The following is a 16,118-nucleotide window of genomic DNA, read 5'->3' on the forward strand; positions in this document are numbered from 1 at the left end:
GTGCCCGCCAAGAGCACGGTGCTGTGGCTGGGAAGGAGGAAGAGGAGACGGCGGTGCCCTTGGGGCTGCGGGGGAGAGGCTGTAGCGTAACGGCCTTGCGCCAGGTCTTGGCACGGTTAGACGGCATCAGCCGGAGGAAACCGGCCAGAGGGGCGGCAGTGACCATGTTTGTGGCATCTTTGGGTGCCGCTGCAGCACGGGCACCTCCCGGCACAGGATGCTGTCCTCCTCCCGTTTGGTGCAAGGGTGCACCGGGGAGACCCGCCACGGTTTTGCCGGTGCTGGGGAGCTGAGGCTGTGGTGCAGGGTACGGTTGGGTGTCCTTCACCCGGCAGGGCCGTGCAAGGTGCCGGCGCACAGGGAGGCCCAGCTCTCCCCCAGGCCCTGCTAAGCTCCCTGGAATGTTTCTGGTCCTAATTTAAATAAAAATGATCCTTTTTGAAACAGGAAATTATAGACATATTTTGGGCTGTTGCTCTGGAAGCCCCTCCCTGGCTGGAGTGGGGATGGTGCCGGGCTCCCTGCATACTGGGGGGGGTTTAACGCCCTTGGCGGGGACCATGCCGAACCACCCTTGTCCCCACGGACCCACGCCTCAACCGGGCAGGGGCAGCACCCACCGTGTCTGGGGGGCCTCTTGGTGCTGTGGGGTGTGCAGGGGCTCAGCTGGTGGTGTGGCGTGGCCGGACATCGGGGACCGGGTGAAACCACCCCCCCGTGTCCCAGCCTTGCTCCTGGCGCGGGGCAGCCAGGCTGGCTCGGCTCCACACTTGTATTTATTTATTTACCGGTGAAATTCCTCTGGAAGGGCCCAGGCGTGCGCCGGCCGGGCAGAAATATTCCAGAAACGCCTCCGACTGCTCTAGCACTTCTGTGGGACCACAGGCATTCGGCAGCCACGCCAGCAGACCCCACGTGCCATGCTCGCCCGCCGGCGCCCTGGTCCCTGGAGGTTGCTGTCCCCAGGATTCAAGGCCACTGTGCCACAGTGTGGCTGGGTGCTGGCTCTTTGCCATGCCCCACGTCCCACCGGGGGTCTCCACTGGGAGATGGGGGGACATGGGGTGGGGGCTGGGGGACTCCCATTGTGCCGGACGTGCTTTCTCCTCTTGTCCGTGCTTCTTCCAGGGGAAGTTCTTGGGTTGGCTCTTCCTCTGCCCTCACCGTAAGGATGGTGCTGCTGGGGCATCCCCAGTGTAGGGGTCCCCGAGGGACCCTGGGGAGGGCCCCTGTGTCTGGCAGGCTCGTTTGCGGGGTCGGTGCATCTCTGCTGAAGTTCCCGGTGGAGGAATGAGAGGAACCTGCTGGCCGGGCAGAAACACTGCTGTGGCTGCGTGACTGGACTGGGGGTCCCAGTGGAGATGGGCTGTGGGAGCTGGGCTCCTCCCTGGTGGGTGGCTCCGTGCCCTGCCACGGGAATGCTCGGGACCCCCCGGGAAGGCAGGACCACTTTGCATCGCCCGGGTCTGTGTGGATTTGGCTTGCTGTGGAGGGGGCTGCGGCGGCTCTGTGTGCCGGGTCTGGGCCAGTGCCTTCACCAAAGCCTCTTGTTCCTGCTGTCGGGGACGTGACGGCAACTTTTTGCTAATAACCCGGTGGTTGCTGCCAGCACTACCTGGGGACACCGTGGGCACCCGTCCGCAACCCTCCGGTTGTGCCAGCCCTGCCAAGGGTGTTTGCCGTGGCCTCTCCCCAGCTCGTGCCTGGTGCCGCGATGGGCCGGGGCTGCCGTGTGGTGCCAGCCACGGGGCAGTACTGCAAATCCTGGCGTTAACCAGTGCTGGCCTCCCCGGCACGGGGATTTCCAGCCCGCCATCGGCACAGCCCTCCCGCTCACGCCAGGACCCCCTACTCCCTCCGGGAGTGGTTTCTGGCTCAGGACACGTCCAGTGTCCCTGGGGTTGGGCAGGGAACCTGCTCAGGCACTGGCTGGAGTCCCCGCCATGCCCGAGCCCAGGCGGTCACCACCTCTCCTCCACGCCGCCGGCGCGCCTGGCTCCCTGCCGCCGGCCTCCTCCCGGCAGGCCCCGCGCAGAGAGGCCCCCGGCCCCTCGCCCGCCACCCCGCTCCCATTGTTTCCAGGGAGACCTTGGACTTCCAGAGGCAGCTTTGCCGCAAAAGTGGGCTGCCATACCGTGCCGGGGGGCTGCTGGGCCGGCACACGTCCGTGGTTCCGGCCCTCGCTTTTGGGGGGCTGTCCGTCCCCGGGAGCGTTTTTGGGGGGGGTGTTGTGTTCATGGGAAAACAAAGGGAGGAGCAAGTAGTGTCAGGGCTGCACCCCCCGACACGATGCCGGACACCCCGCTATGACGTTAGGCACCCCGCTCCGACAGCAGGCACCCCGCCGCGGGACACCGGGGAGCAGGAGCATGCAAACCCATCCCTCGCTGCGCAGGACCCTCCCTGGCTCCCCCCAGCCCCGCGGCTGCGCTCGGCCTGGGGACGTCTTTCCCCGCTCGCCCCGGGGCGGGCAGTGGGACGGAGGCCGGGCAGTTCCCCCCGCAGCGCCGGGTTGCTGCGAGCCCACATCACTTCCTCCGGCGGCGGTGGCGGCGGTGGTGGCGGTGGCGGCGAGGCCCCGCTGGCCGCGTGTCCCCCCCGGCGCTCCCTCCGGCTGCTGCGCGCGCCGGCGGGGCCCTCGCATTCCTTGGCTATTTTTAGGGTGGCCCTATCAGCCCAGCTGTCCCCGCGCCGCCGGCTGCCGCCCCGCTTAGTGCCTCTCCCACCGCTCTGCGCCACACTCGCCCCGGCGGAAACCCCGCTCCCGGCTCGCCCTGACCCTGCGGTAAGGTGGGGACCCCCCCGGTGTGACCAGCACGGCACGGGGGAGCACGAGGGGGGCACGTGGGAGCCAGTCTCGGGGTCGGGGGCAGTGAGGCTGCTCTCAGCCCTGGGGCGCTGTGGTGGCCGGGGGCTGTTTCATGCAGCTCCCCTGGGGACCCCGGCACCGGTGCTCTCCAGGGACCTTTGCGGTGGTGCCAGGCCGCGCGGAGGTGGGAGCGCCGTGGGCGGAGGGTTCGGGGGCTCTGACCCACGGGTGGGTTCGTCTCGGGACCCCCGTGCCCAGCCTGTGCTCCGGGTGCTGGCATTTCACACTGCGGTGACAGGGGGGTACAGGGGACCCCCTTGGGGCCGGGGTGATGTACCCCCAGATGGGTGGGTTGGTTTGGTAGCCAGGTGCTCCTCCACGCCGTGCCTGGCCCTGCGAGGGGGAGTTCTCCCCGCCGGCCCTGGGCGCGACCCCCTTGGGATTCAGAGCGTGGGGTGGTGGGTCCCCACTGGGGCTGCCCGGCCGCTGGCACGGGGTCAGGCTCAGAATAAACCCCGGCTGTCAGGGCGAGCAGGGTGCCCGGGGCAGAAAATATCCCTTCCCTCATCCTGGCATTTGCTTACCGTAGCGGGCTGGCCCGCCCTGTGAGGGGAAACTGGGGCACGGTCCTGCGGCCTGACTAAAGGGGCTTTTTTTGCACAATGAGTTTTAACCGGGTCTCAGCCTGGCCACCTGTCTGTCTCCAGAGCCCTTCCTAGAGGCACTGCCTGTTTGTACGCTGAGCAGGGCCAGGTGGGCTCAGACCCCCATTCCTGAGGGTCCTGGGTTCCCAGGGCTGGCACGGAAGGGCACGTGCTCGTACACTGTGCCATCGTTCAGCGGCCCGCATGCCGGCCCCGGCCCGTCTCACCTCTCCCTCTCTCCCCAGCCAGGGTTGCGGCTCCATGAGACATCGCCATGGCGTTTTCATCCCGGTTTGCATTCTGGGAGCAGAAGGGAAGTCTCTCACGCGTTTGCCTGCACCCCACATTCGCGTCACGCTGCCGCACGCTACTGACCAACTCCCCCAGTTTGCCCAGTGCCAGCACCGTGTTCGGAGCGGTGGTCCCAGCCTCTCTCTGCGCTGCCGTGCCGGGGGCCGCACCGAGCAAACGGGGAGCTGCCCCGCGCCCCTCCGCAGCAGGGCTGCGGTCACCGACGCGGCTACGCATGCGATTACTAACGCTATCACTAACGACCGCTTTGCGAGTGGCTGGTGAAACCCCTAACACGGTGTGAGCCACCTCGGTGCCGCCGGCCGGCCCCAAGCGCTGCCGCCGCGGTGCCACAGCTGAGCCCTGGAGCTCAAGAAGCACGACCCAGGGCAGGGGAAGGTTTGGCTGCCCACCCCCCTCCCAGAGACCCCTGGTCGCCCTGCTCGACAGGGAGCTGGCACGTCCCACGGTGCGGCTGCCACAGAGATTAGCTGGTGACACTTAAAACGTGCTGTGACGCCCGGCGGAGTGACGTGCAGAAAGGCAGAGCCCCCGTGGGGAGCAGTGACGGGGCTCTATGTACCAGCTTGCTCACCGGCTGCATGCAAGGAGGGGGCCCAGGCCAGGCGGGCAGGGCGCTTTCCTTTTCCACTTTTGGGGTTTGCCATAAACAGGGTGCATCTCTGCGCTTCCTCCCACTTTTTTGGCTGCCGGGAAGCCTGGAAGGACACGTGTCCTTGCCCCTAGGGCTGCAACGGGCTGCAAATTTGGGCTGTTAAATGCAGCAGCCTCCTGCCCCCTCTGGCATGGAGTGATGGTCCCGTTAGCTTTTCCTGGTTTCTGCGGCTTTTCCGGCAAGCGAGGCCCCGTGGCGGGCTGAAACGCGCTCCTCTTGTTTGTCTGACCCTCAGGTCAAGGACGAGGACAAATCCTTAGCTGTGAAAAGACCCGGGAAGGAGGATGGGGCTGTAAGTGTCACAGGGCATGGGCAGGGTGGAGCTGTGTCGGGGATGGGGCTCGCCCTTGGTGGGGACTGACCCCGTGCCAGGGCTTGGGAACATCACGGACGGTCTTGGGCTCAGCATCACCCCCCGCACCCACCCTGGTCCCTGGGGAGTGCCGGTGGCCGCTCCAGAGCAGCGTGTGGAGGGTGGTGGGTGTTTTTGGCAGGGTTGCTCGGCTGTTGGCACACCGTGATCTCTCCCCCTCTGCCTCCCCAGGGCTTGTCACTGCCCCACACGCCCCAGCAGGACGGTGGGTCGGTGCCCACCCCGTGGTTACAGTGCCGGCTCCTGTGCTGCCTGCCAAAGCTGTTGGCAGAGAAAATCTTGTGGCTTGCCCTGTGCGTTGCAGAGAGGCTGCCGGTGCCCTGGGCACTGAGTTTTACCCCCTTACGTACTGGTAGCCCGAGAGTTGATGGGTCCCTGCGTGCAGGGCCGGGGATGTCACCATCGCTCCCAGCCCTGGGGTCCGGTGGGGAGCTGTAGGTTGGCTGGAGAAGGGGACTGGGTGCTGTGTCCCTCGGTGCTGGGGTCTGGCCAGGAGCTGCACTCCCATGGCAGGGCATGAAACCCCAGGCACCACCATTACCTGAGCAGCGAGTGTTTGTGGTGGCAGACACCGCACCGTCGGACCTCCACCACTCACACTGGTGTCGTTGTGGCTGCAGTCAGAGAGCCCGAAGGATGCGGCGTCTGCATCCCCAAATCCTGAGCCTCCGAAGAGCCCCGAGCCACCCCCCGGGCAAGAGAAGAGCCCGGAGCCGGTGCTGAACGGGGCAGCCATGAACGGGCTGGAGGGCCCGGCTGCCGAGGCACAGGGGGACGACGGTCAGGGGCTGTCCCGCCGCAGGGTGGTCCGGGTGGTGCGCAAGGTGGTCCGCAAAGTCCTCCCGGGGGAGGACGCCGGCAGTGCCAAGGAACCGGGGCGAGACGCCAAGTCTGCCGAGCCGGTGCCACCCCCCAGGAAGGAGGAGACGGGCCGTTCTGCTGTCCCAGCTCCCCCCACCGCGCCGCCTCCCCCGGCTGTGCCAGCAGCCCCCGCCAAGCCCGAGCCCAAGGATGAGATCTCGGCGGGGCTCAAAACCCTCATGGCAAAGGGCAAAACCAAAGAGCACCGGCCGCGGCTCCGGCCGGGGGACAAGCGGGAGGAGAAGTCCCCTGAGCCGGCCAGGGGGGACGCGAAGCCGTCCCGGTCCCCAGGCACTGAAGCCAAGCCGGAGCCACCGGTGCAGTCTTCGGGAGGGAAAGCGGAGCCGGCAAAGGCACCCGCTCCGAAACCCACTGCCCTGGAGAGGCACAAGGTACCGGTGTGTGCACGGCAGGGGGATGCTCTAACACGGTGGCAGAGCTGTGCCGCCCGGCGTGGCATGGTGTGAGCTCACCCGCATGGTTTGCAGTGGTTTTGGGGTACGTGGTGCTGGGTGGGGGTCACTTTTCGGGGCAGTTGTGTGCGCTGCGGCACCCCATCACGCTGCCCCTTGTCTCCCCCATGGCTCGTGTGGAGAAGAAGCTGCAGCCTGGCGAGAAGCGTTCGACCCCTGCGAAAACCGCCCCAGCACCCCCCCAGCAGGTGTGTGGGAGCAGCGACCTGGGTCCTCGGGCATTGCGGCGTGTCTGCCGGTACCCCGGCTGCGCCGGCCTCGGCACCCGCGGGTCTGCGCCAGCCTTCACCCCGGTACCCACCCTCAGCGCCGGCGGGCTGCAGGGTCGGGAAAGCCTCTGCAATAGCCCCTCTGGTGCCTGCGTGCTGTGAGTGTGAGGCTGGTGGGGGCTGCGGGGGCCGCGGGGTGGCCAGCCTGGTGCTAATGGTGCTCTGCCTCCAGGCTGCCCCCAGCCCCGCGTCCCGGCTGAGCCCTTCGGAGGAGGCACAGCGCCGGCTGGAGAGGATCTTCACCGCTTCTGTAATTCCGGGGGCATTGGCGCTCGCGTGCTGGCTGCCCGGGGATGGGGACATGTGGGCAGCGTGCGGCTGCCCTGGCCGCACCGTGTGCTCCGCACGGGGTGATTGTAGCCCTGTGCCTGGCTACCAGCCCCGTGATCCCTCTCTGGGTGGGATCGGTAGCAGGGGACAGATGACCAGGGATGCCAGGGGATGCCAGCGGTTTTGGGGTCATTGCCCGGACCAGTGTGCCCGGCTGTGGGGAGCTGTGATGCCCAGCAGCCCTTGCTGGTGGCATCCCCGTGGCAGCACGGGCACGGCTGCCCGTGGCTGGGGCGATGCCCAGGCAGTGCCGTGGGGGTTGTGGCCGTGCCTGGGCCCCGTGGCGCGTAGCGGTGCTGCTGCTGCTCTCTGCCTCTCACTCCCTCTCTTCTCCTTTCTCTCCTCCTTCCTTGCTGCTGTTAGCTGGACCCCGCCGCCTCCACCTCGGCACCCAGCCAGGTACCGTACCCCCATCCTCAGGAGCCCTCTGCCTCCACCGGTGACCCCCCGCCGTCCTCTGTCTGCCGCTGGGCTGGCGTCTGCGCCCGCGCCTCGTGCTGGAGCGTAAGGCTTTCCCCGTCCCACCCTGCTCCGTGGGCTGCCGTGTCACCCACGGGGCCGGAGGGTGCCGGGGTGGCCGGAGCTGGGTGCCTCACCCCAGCGGGGCTTTGCCGGGGAGCTGGGCGTCCTGGGAGGATGCTCTTGGTGGAGGTGGCATGGCTAGGGCGGGCAGGGGTGCAGAGCAGGACAGAACGGGGCAGAGCATCTGGTGTAGGCAGGATACACGGCTCGTGCCAGAGCACCCGTGGTGTGCAGCGCTGGCCGGGCTTGCAATGGGTCAGCACGGCGGCCCCCAACCCTGGGGGCTTTGGCGGCGGGGCCTCATGGCCGATGTCCTTCCTGGCTCCGTGCGTCCCCAGTGCTGCGCTGGACCTGCCTCTCTGCTGGCCACAGTGGTGGCCCTCACCAGAAGCACCCACGGAGTTTGGCACAGCGGCACTTTGCCCCCGCTCGCTTCCCCCTCCGCCGCTTTCTGTGCTGTCTGCGGGGCAGAGATTAACCCTTCTCGCCTTTACCCCCCTGTCTCTCGGCCTCGCCAGGGTCAAGCGGACGATGCCCCGGCAGCCCCCTTTGGCCCCATCCCTGCTGCAGCTCAGGTTTGGCTTTGGGGCTCGCCCTGCTCCTGGGTGGTGGGGACGTCCCCGCTGTGCTGGCTGTGCCAGCCTGGCATTTCCCATGCCGCGCTACTCCGTCATCACTGTGCCATGTCGTGTGTCCCTCCATTATGTCCCTGCAGTGTGTCCTGTGTCCTTGCCCCGTGTCCCTGCAGCACGTCCCATGTCCCCACAGCATGCCCGGTGTCCCTGCATCCCAGCATGTGGCTGGCATGGGTGCCCGCTCTCTGGGCTGCGGTTTGGGAGCTCGGCCCCTCCAGGCTTGCCCAAGGTGGCCGTGGTGAATGTGCTCGTGGGCCACTGTGACTTCACGTCTGCCCCGAGCCCATGGCAGGGTCGTGGTGGTCTCTGCAGCCCCGAGCCCACTGGGGTCCCCAGGGGCAGCGAGCAAGCTGGGCGCATGTGCTGGGAGGACTTGGGGCTTGTGGAGGGTGGCCATGGCTGCCCGGCACGTGGCCCCGTGGCCAGGCAGCCCCGCTCCCTCCAGCCCCAGGGACGTGGGGAGGGGGTGAGATGGAGAGGGGAGGCCGGTGAGCACGACTGCCCCACGTCCCGCTGTCCCACAGGCCAAGACAGAGGAGCAGATAGCGGCCGAGGAGGCTTGGTACGAGACCGAGAAGGTGTGGCTGGTGCACAGGGATGGCTTCTCCTTAGGTGAGTCCTTCCCGCGGCACAGCAAGCCCCCCCGGCCCGGCTGCAGTATCCCCAGGCGGGCTGCCTGGCACGGCCCTGCTGAGCGCCTCGTGCCCCTCGCAGGCAGCCAGCTGCGGCCGGAGCAGGGCAGCCCCCTGCCCGAGGGCAAGGTGAAGGTGAAGCTGGACCACGACGGAGCTGTCCTGGAGGTGGAGGAGGATGATGTGGAGAAGGTAGGGCCACGGGGTGGGGGACAGCGGGGCAGACCTCCCGTTCCCTGCTTGATGCCCCCCCACTACCTTGCTGCCAGGTGAACCCCCCCTCCTGCGACCGCGTGGAGGACCTCGCCAGCCTCCTCTACCTCAACGAGTCCAGCGTGCTGCACACGCTGCGGCAGCGCTACGGCGGCAACCTCCTGCACACCTACGCCGGCCCCACCATGGTCATCATCAACCCGCTGAGCTCCCCCTCCATGTACTCCGAGAAGGTGACGCTGCTGCCGGGGGGAGGATGTCACCGGAGGGGACAGGCGGCTGGGAGCCGTGTCACCGCGCAGAGGGAGCCAGTGGGGGTGGCAGGGTGCTGACCCTCGCCGTGCTTTCCCCTCTACCCCCCACCAGGTCATGCACATGTTCAAAGGGTGCCGCAGGGAGGACACGTCCCCGCACATCTACGCGGTGGCCCAGGCCGCCTACCGCAGCATGCTGATGAGCCGCCAGGACCAGGCGGTCGTGCTGCTGGGCGCCAGCGGCAGCGGCAAAACCACCAACTGCCAGCACCTTGTCCAGTACCTCGCCACCATCGCCGGCAGCACCGGCAAGGTCTTCTCCGGTGAGTCCCCGGCGGGGTGTGGGTTCCCCGTGCCATCCGCGCACGCCCCTTGCTTTGCGGTCACAGCCCTCCGCAGCCTCCCGCACCCGGCAGCGGCCAGACACACGCCACACGGCGCGCTTTCACTTTCTCACGCCGGTCCCTTTACCGTGCTCCCGAGGGCTGCTGCGGCGTGGAGCACGGCACAGGAGCAGCAGCGCTTGCCCGGCCAGCGGTGCCGGCTCTGGCCGCCTGTCGCACAGCCCCTGCACCCCACCGCTCCACTTCTCTTCCCGCAGCGGAGAAGTGGCAGGCTCTCTACACCATCCTGGAAGCTTTTGGCAATAGCAGCACCGGCATGAATGGCAACGCCACCCGCTTCTCCCAGATCATCTCTCTGGACTTCGACCAGGCTGGGCAGGTGGCATCTGCCTCCGTACAGGTGAGGGGGCCAGGGTGGCCTCCACCCCCGGCATGGGATCCGGTCCATCCTCGCCAGCGTGTTTTCCTCCCGGCAGCCCGGCCACGCGCTAGCCCACGAGCCCTGCCGCAGACCCCCGCCGGCCGCCCGGCTGTGCTCGCAGTGCTTAGCAGCTGGGCATCCTGCTCTCATCTTTGTTCGCACCCAGACACGCACAGATCAACTGCCCGTCCTTGCTGAGTTAGCCCCGATATCGGGGTGTCTTTCTTCCAGACGCCACCCCAGTGTCATAACAGCAGAGCTCTTAAAATTCAAGAGAGCCGCTTTGTGCTCCCGTAGTAGCAGACACCCCAGGAGAGGAGATGCTCACGGGTTGCTTGGGTGATGTTTGCATTCATACGATGCCCTGCCGTGTGGGGAGACTCTCGTGTCTCTGTGGGGACCCTGGGCAGGCAGCAAGGATGAGGCTGGGGTGGGCTGGGGAGGTCTTGGTGGGAGCGGAGCCCTTGGGGATGGTTCCCAACTCTCCCACCTCCATCAGACGCTGTTGCTGGAGAAGCTGCGCGTCGCTAAGCGCCCGGCCAACGAGGCCACCTTCAACGTCTTCTACTACCTGCTGGCCTGCTCTGACAGCACCCTGCGGTGAGCTGGGGGGGGGGGGGGGGGCAAGGTCACGGTCCCTGGCCCAGGGGGTCTCCGGGGTGTCCCACGTGGGGCCAATCTCGGTGTTTATTCCTGCAGGACTGAGCTTCATTTCAACCACCTGGCAGAGAACAACGTCTTCGGCATCGCACCCCTCTCCAAGGTCGCTGCGATCGGGCTGGGGGGGGGGCTGCGGTTCCCTGGCCCATTCAGGTACAGGGGGAGGCAGAGCCGGGCTCCCACACCAATGGCTCCCATTGCTCTCCACAGCCAGAGGAAAAGCAGAAGGCGACCCAGCAGTTCAACAAGCTCCAGGCTGCCATGAAGGTGATGGGCATCTCCAGCGATGAACAGAAAGCCTTCTGGCTCGTCCTTGGGGCCATTTATCATCTGGGGGCCGCTGGGGCCACGAAAGGTAACCAGCTGCTCAGGGCTCAGAGGCATTAACAAGCTGAGGCTCAGGGCTGATGGCTGCATGGCGTCCCGGAGCGATCGCTAGCACCTCAGCACCTTGCACATGACCCCCACCTTAGTTTGACCGAGCCCTGGGGGGATGTTTGGGGCTGTGTTAGCTGACAGGGGTGTTTGGGGCAGTGCCCTACCACCCCGGGTGCTCTGGGGGACCTGGCTTTGCCCCCTCGGTCGGGGTGGTCCCGCTGGCTGGTGGGAATCGAACACCTCCAGACCCAGGGCTGGCCTCTGCCAACTTGGGGGACCGGGGGCCTGGCTGGGGCTGAGGGAGTCAGGGGTTGCGTGTCCCCTGTCCCCAGTGTAACACTTCTCCTCCCTGTCCTCCCCGCAGAGCCGCTGGCGGACAGAGCCGGTAATCGGAGCCGGGGGGGGGGGGCTCTGCTCCGGGTGGTGCCGCATGGTGCTGGTTTAGGGGCTGAAATGGGGGCTTGGGATGCTGCTGGTGTGCCAGGACCAACCCTGACCCCCAGCTGGGTTCTGGCAGCCCCAAATTTGCCTGCTGCCCATCAGGACCCCCACCTGGTCCTCTCAGCACCATTGGTGGCATGGGGCAGGGCTGCCCCGGCACCCAGAGCTCACCGTGGGCTGCAGAGCTTGCTCTGATGGGCACCGGGTTCACTCTCCATCCCAGGGGGTGGTGAATTAGGCTTTGTGGGGCTGCTCTTCTCCCCCCGGGGGCTTCATCCTTCCCCCCTGTGTTGTGCTGGAAGCCCCCATGGTGCTGCATGCTGGCGGGAGGGCCTGGGCGCAGCACACCCAAAATGGGCACCTGGAGCTGGCGGCTGCACCGAGGGAATTTGCAGCCCTGGGGAAAAAAAAGATGAGGCGGGGATGGGGAGGGAGAGACCAGAGGGGTCTTGGGGGCACAGCGGGGTGCAGTGTTGGCCCATGGGGTGCTTCAAGGCACTAGAGGGCAGCAGGGCCGCACTGCAGCCACTGCGGCAGGGTGCTCCGGTGGCTTGGGAGCCTCTTTATGGGGGTCTGCTGGGGGGGGAACCCCAGATCCTGTTCAGGGGGAGCATCCCGGCCCCAACTCTGTGCTGCTTCTGGAGCCTTCCCTGCATGTCGTGGACACTGGGGATGCTCAGAGCCAGCTCGGCCGCATCAGCCCACATTTCCTCGGCCCCTCGACATTTGTGCAAGGCTGGATCCGACAGCGGCTCCCCATGCACTGGGGCAGAGCTGAGCTGCTCCCCGCCAGTGCCCACGGTGCAGCTGGGGTTCACAGGAGAAGGGCCCCCACACTGGGTCGCAGCGTCTCACTGCAACGATGCCTGGGGGGAGACCAGGCTTGGCATGTGCGTGGGGTGGTGGTGCCTGCGCGTGGCATGTTTTGGCAGGAGGGCGTCCCCGTGCCGCGTGTCCGCGCTGTCACGTGCCGTTGTTTCTAACCCTTGTCTCTGTTCGCATGGTGCATGCTGCCCTTTTGCAATGCAGACGCCGATGAAGGTAAAGTCTCGTTCTCCGCGCGTGTCTCTGGCTTCCCCCTCCCGCGTCCCACTGTTGTGTCCCTGCGTGTCACCATTAACCTGCTCCCACCTCCCCTGCCCTCACCCGGCATCCGTGTGCTTGTGTCCGGCAGCCGCGGTCTGTCCTGCCGCATCGCATCGGGGCTGCTCGGTGCATGCGGCCGAGCAGGGACGTGTCCCTGTGCTGGGGCGGATCAGAGTCCTGCACCGTCACAGGCCCCAGGGGTCCCTGGGCAGCGGTGGCAAGGGGTGACCCCTGCTCCCTGGCCCACAGCGTGGCTCTGGGCTCAGCCCTGCAGAGGCACGAAGCCGTTCACCCCCATCTCCTCTAATCAGACCCCAAAACACGTTTCCTTGGCCCTCCGGCACCAGCCACGTGTTCCCACTGCGCACAGCATCCCCAGCCTAATCTAGGGGACCCTGAGACCATCCCAGGTCTGGCTGGAAATGCCCCCCATTTGGGGGGATGCCCCAGCTGACACTGAGCCTCCTTCTCCACCCTCCAGCCGGGAGGAAGCAGTTTGCACGGCACGAGTGGGCTCAGAAAGCCGCCTACCTGCTGGGCTGCAGCCTGGAGGAGCTCTCCTCCTCCATCTTCAAACACCAGCCCAAGGGCACCCTGCAGCGATCCACCTCGTTCCGGCAGGGCCCCGACGAGCCCCCCCTGGGCGAAGGCAGCACAGGTAGGGTGAGGGACGGTGGGGACAGCGGGTGGCCCGGGGGACGCCAGGATGGGGACACTCAGGGTTGCCTTGGGCAGGTCCCAAGCTGACGGCGCTGGAGTGCCTGGAGGGCATGGCGGCCGGCTTGTACTCCGAGCTCTTCACCCTCCTCATCTCCCTCCTCAACAGGTACGTGCTGGGAGAACCGGGGGAGAGCCGGGAAAGGGGGGCTGGCAGCACCTGCTCACCCCGCTGTGTCCCTTTGTCCCCCACAGGGCGCTGAAGTCGAGCCAGCACTCGGTGTGCTCGGTGACGGTGGTAGACACCCCCGGGGCACAAAACCCAGAGCTGGCAGGGCAGAGCCGGGGGGCCACCTTCGAGGAGCTCTGCCACAACTACGCCCAGGAGCGCCTGCAGCTCCTCTTCCACCAGCGCACCTTCGCCCGTGAGCTGGAGCGATACAAGGAGGTAACGGGGACACCAGGGCTGCCATCGCCTCCTCCCCTCCTGCCCTCCCCTCTCTGCTGCAAGCATCTCCTACGGTGTTCCCCCCCCCCCAGTTTCTTAACCCACAGTAGTTCTGGACTGGTTCCAGCAGAAGCAGCTCTGACACCACGCTCGATGCAGCAGGGGTTTCCCCAAGGCTCCCGCTGCCAGCGGTGCCTTTGCCGGCAGCTCCGGTCCCAGCCAGGCAGCTTTGCCTGCAAACGTGCCAGGCTGGGAGATGGTGGGGTGGCTGTGGGTGGTGTCAGTGGGGAAGATCACTGCTGTTGCTCCATCTCAGCACCGACAACCCAGGGGGACCTTTCCATGTGTCCTGAACCCCTCTCGGCACCCGGCATCGCCTTGTGCCATGCCAGCGCGGTGGGGCAGTGGGACGCCGGCAAAGCCCTGCCTCTTGCCCAGACCCCATTGACACCAACACCCTGATCAGCTGCCAAATCTCTGTCGCTGCTCCCCCGTCACACAGGCACTAACCGCACCTCTCTCCCCCTTCACCAGGAGAACATAGAGCTTGCCCTGGCTGACGCCGAGCCTGGCTCCTCTGGCTCCGTAGCTGTTGTAGACCAGCCCTCGCACCAGGCGCTGGTAAGCACCCGCCACGCTTCCTCGTGGCCACCTCATGGCAGTTTGTAGCATGAGGCAGTGGCCGAGTGGCTTTCGTGGCCCTTTGGCAGTAGTTAGAGGAAGGAGAGGGGCTGTCCCCAACGCTTGGCCATGAGAGCGCGTCTGCGAGCATGCGTGCAGCCCACATCCCTGGTGCATCCCCTGGTATGGTGTTCCCTGCTTGTCCCGGGAGCTGCCCATGTCACGGGCAGGAAGGTGAGGAGCCCTTGGGCGATGCCCAGGGTGCTCAGGTCCCCAGGGTGCTCAGGTCCCCAAGGTTCTCCAGTCCCTGGGGTGCTCTGGTCTTCAGGGTGCATAGGTCCCCAAGATGCACCAGTCCCTGAGGTGCTCCAGTTCCTGCTGGAGGAGGCTGCGGAGACCAAGGGGGGGCTGCTAGCACCAGTCCAGTGCTGGGTTTCATCCCACGGATGCCTGAGCACAGCGTTTCCCACGCCAGTGAGCATCTTGCTGCGCGGAATATTATGTACTGACTCTTTCCTTACTGGGTCTCCATTAAGCAGGGGCCCTCTCATGTGGTGCCACTTTTCCTTGCTGCTGATAGCGGCTGAGTTTGCATGCTCCCTGGGTGGCCCGGGTCCCCTCTGTCCCCCCATCCCCACTCCGGTGGACACCAGTGTGCTGAACCAAGCACGGTGTCGCCCACAGGTCCGGTCACTGGCCCGCACAGACGAGGCGCGGGGGCTACTGTGGCTGCTGGAGGAGGAGGCACTGCAGCCGGGCGGCAATGAGGACACCTTGCTGGAGCGGCTTTTCTCCTACTACGGCCCCCAGGAAGGCGGCAAGAAAGGTCAGGCGGGGCCCGGCACCATGGGGCCGTGTGTTGGCAAAGCACCGGTTCCGTGCCCATCGGTGCCATTTGTCCCCACAGGGCACAACCCGCTGCTCCCCAGTGACAAGCCTCGACACTTCCTCCTGGGTCACAGCTCGGGGACCAACTGGGTTGAGTACGATGCCACGGGCTGGCTCAACCACGTCAAGCACAACCCAGCCTCCCAAAATGCCTCCGTCCTGCTGCAGGAGTCGCAGAAGTGAGTGGGGTCCTGGGGCAGCGGGGGGAGCACAGCGGGGAGGAGGGGTGATTTTAGGGGGGGGTGACGTCCCCTCCATGCCCCACAGGAAAGTCATCAGCAGCTTGTTTGCCGGCCGTGGCGGGTCAGCACTGGTACTGTCGGGCTCGGTGGCGGGGCTGGAGGGGGGTTCCCAGCTGGCCCTGCGCCGGGCCACCAGCATGCGCAAGACCTTCACCACCGGCGTGGCCGCCGTCAAGAAGAAATCCCTCTGCATCCAGATCAAGCTGCAAGTGGTGAGTGAACGGGTGCCAAGGCAGGGTCCCCGGGTCTGGCTGGGGCACCGCCGCGTGTCACCGCTCACCCCGCTCTCCCATGCCTGCAGGATGCCCTCATCGACAGCATCAAGAAGTCTAAGCTCCACTTCGTGCAGTGCTTTCTGCCCAAGGCGGCGGGGGGCGGCGGGGACCCCCGGGCTGTGCCGTGCCGGCGGGTGAGCGGCAGCGAGCTGGAGCTGCCGGCGGAGCACTGCGAAGCTGGGCTCATGCAGCTGGATGTGCCCCTCCTGCGCGCTCAGCTCCGCGGCTCCCGCCTGCTCGACGCCCTCCGCATGTACCGCCAAGGTGAGCCGCGCCGCCGGCACCCCTGGCACCCGCGGCGTGGGGATGCCAGGGCTGCGGTTCACGTCCCGCTGCGGGGATGGATGTCACGGGGGTCCCGGCGGTGTCTCCTCTCTGGGGAGCCAAAGCCCCCCTGGGGAGCCCCTTCGGCTCGTGCCCTTGCTCCGAGCCCCGTGGCTGCCAGCCGTCCCCCCAGGGCGGTCCTGTCCCCGTCCCCCCTCCCCTGCGGGGCCGTTATCTGCGCCGGGGACAGGCATGGCCTTAATTGGGTGTCTCCGCTGGTGCCGCCGGCTCCTGGCAGCTCTCCTGCTGGCAGTCGGCCCCTGTCCCGCTGGGGCGAGGGACTCCGGGTTGTGCTCAGCAAAGCATTTATCGATACGCGTGGCTGGCCGCCCAGCCGAGGTTTTATTGCCT

The 16,118-nt window shown here is 66.8% G+C and overlaps 1 protein-coding gene across 17 annotated transcripts in view; it reads left to right on the forward strand.

The window, feature by feature from the left end:
• The window catches only part of MYO18A (myosin XVIIIA), a 39,415-nt gene that overhangs the window by 7,554 nt on the left and 15,743 nt on the right, over nucleotides 1–16,118 (forward strand). For 5 of the 17 annotated variants that reach the window (XM_049802037.1, XM_049802052.1, XM_049802036.1 and 2 more), the window contains exons 3-21: nucleotides 7,090–7,230; nucleotides 7,767–7,823; nucleotides 8,408–8,495; nucleotides 8,598–8,707; nucleotides 8,785–8,961; nucleotides 9,095–9,305; nucleotides 9,584–9,726; nucleotides 10,247–10,347; nucleotides 10,447–10,510; nucleotides 10,618–10,762; nucleotides 12,256–12,267; nucleotides 12,794–12,970; nucleotides 13,048–13,138; nucleotides 13,225–13,417; nucleotides 13,952–14,038; nucleotides 14,723–14,864; nucleotides 14,946–15,105; nucleotides 15,194–15,380; nucleotides 15,470–15,707. In XM_049802037.1, the coding sequence (XP_049657994.1) occupies nucleotides 7,090–7,230; nucleotides 7,767–7,823; nucleotides 8,408–8,495; nucleotides 8,598–8,707; nucleotides 8,785–8,961; nucleotides 9,095–9,305; nucleotides 9,584–9,726; nucleotides 10,247–10,347; nucleotides 10,447–10,510; nucleotides 10,618–10,762; nucleotides 12,256–12,267; nucleotides 12,794–12,970; nucleotides 13,048–13,138; nucleotides 13,225–13,417; nucleotides 13,952–14,038; nucleotides 14,723–14,864; nucleotides 14,946–15,105; nucleotides 15,194–15,380; nucleotides 15,470–15,707 (2,524 nt within the window). The other 12 variants (XM_049802043.1, XM_049802046.1, XM_049802045.1 and 9 more) reach the window with 10 other exon arrangements.

Source organism: Accipiter gentilis, chromosome 6 (genome assembly GCF_929443795.1).
Source record: "Accipiter gentilis chromosome 6, bAccGen1.1, whole genome shotgun sequence".
Classification (NCBI taxonomy): domain Eukaryota; kingdom Metazoa; phylum Chordata; class Aves; order Accipitriformes; family Accipitridae; genus Astur; species Astur gentilis.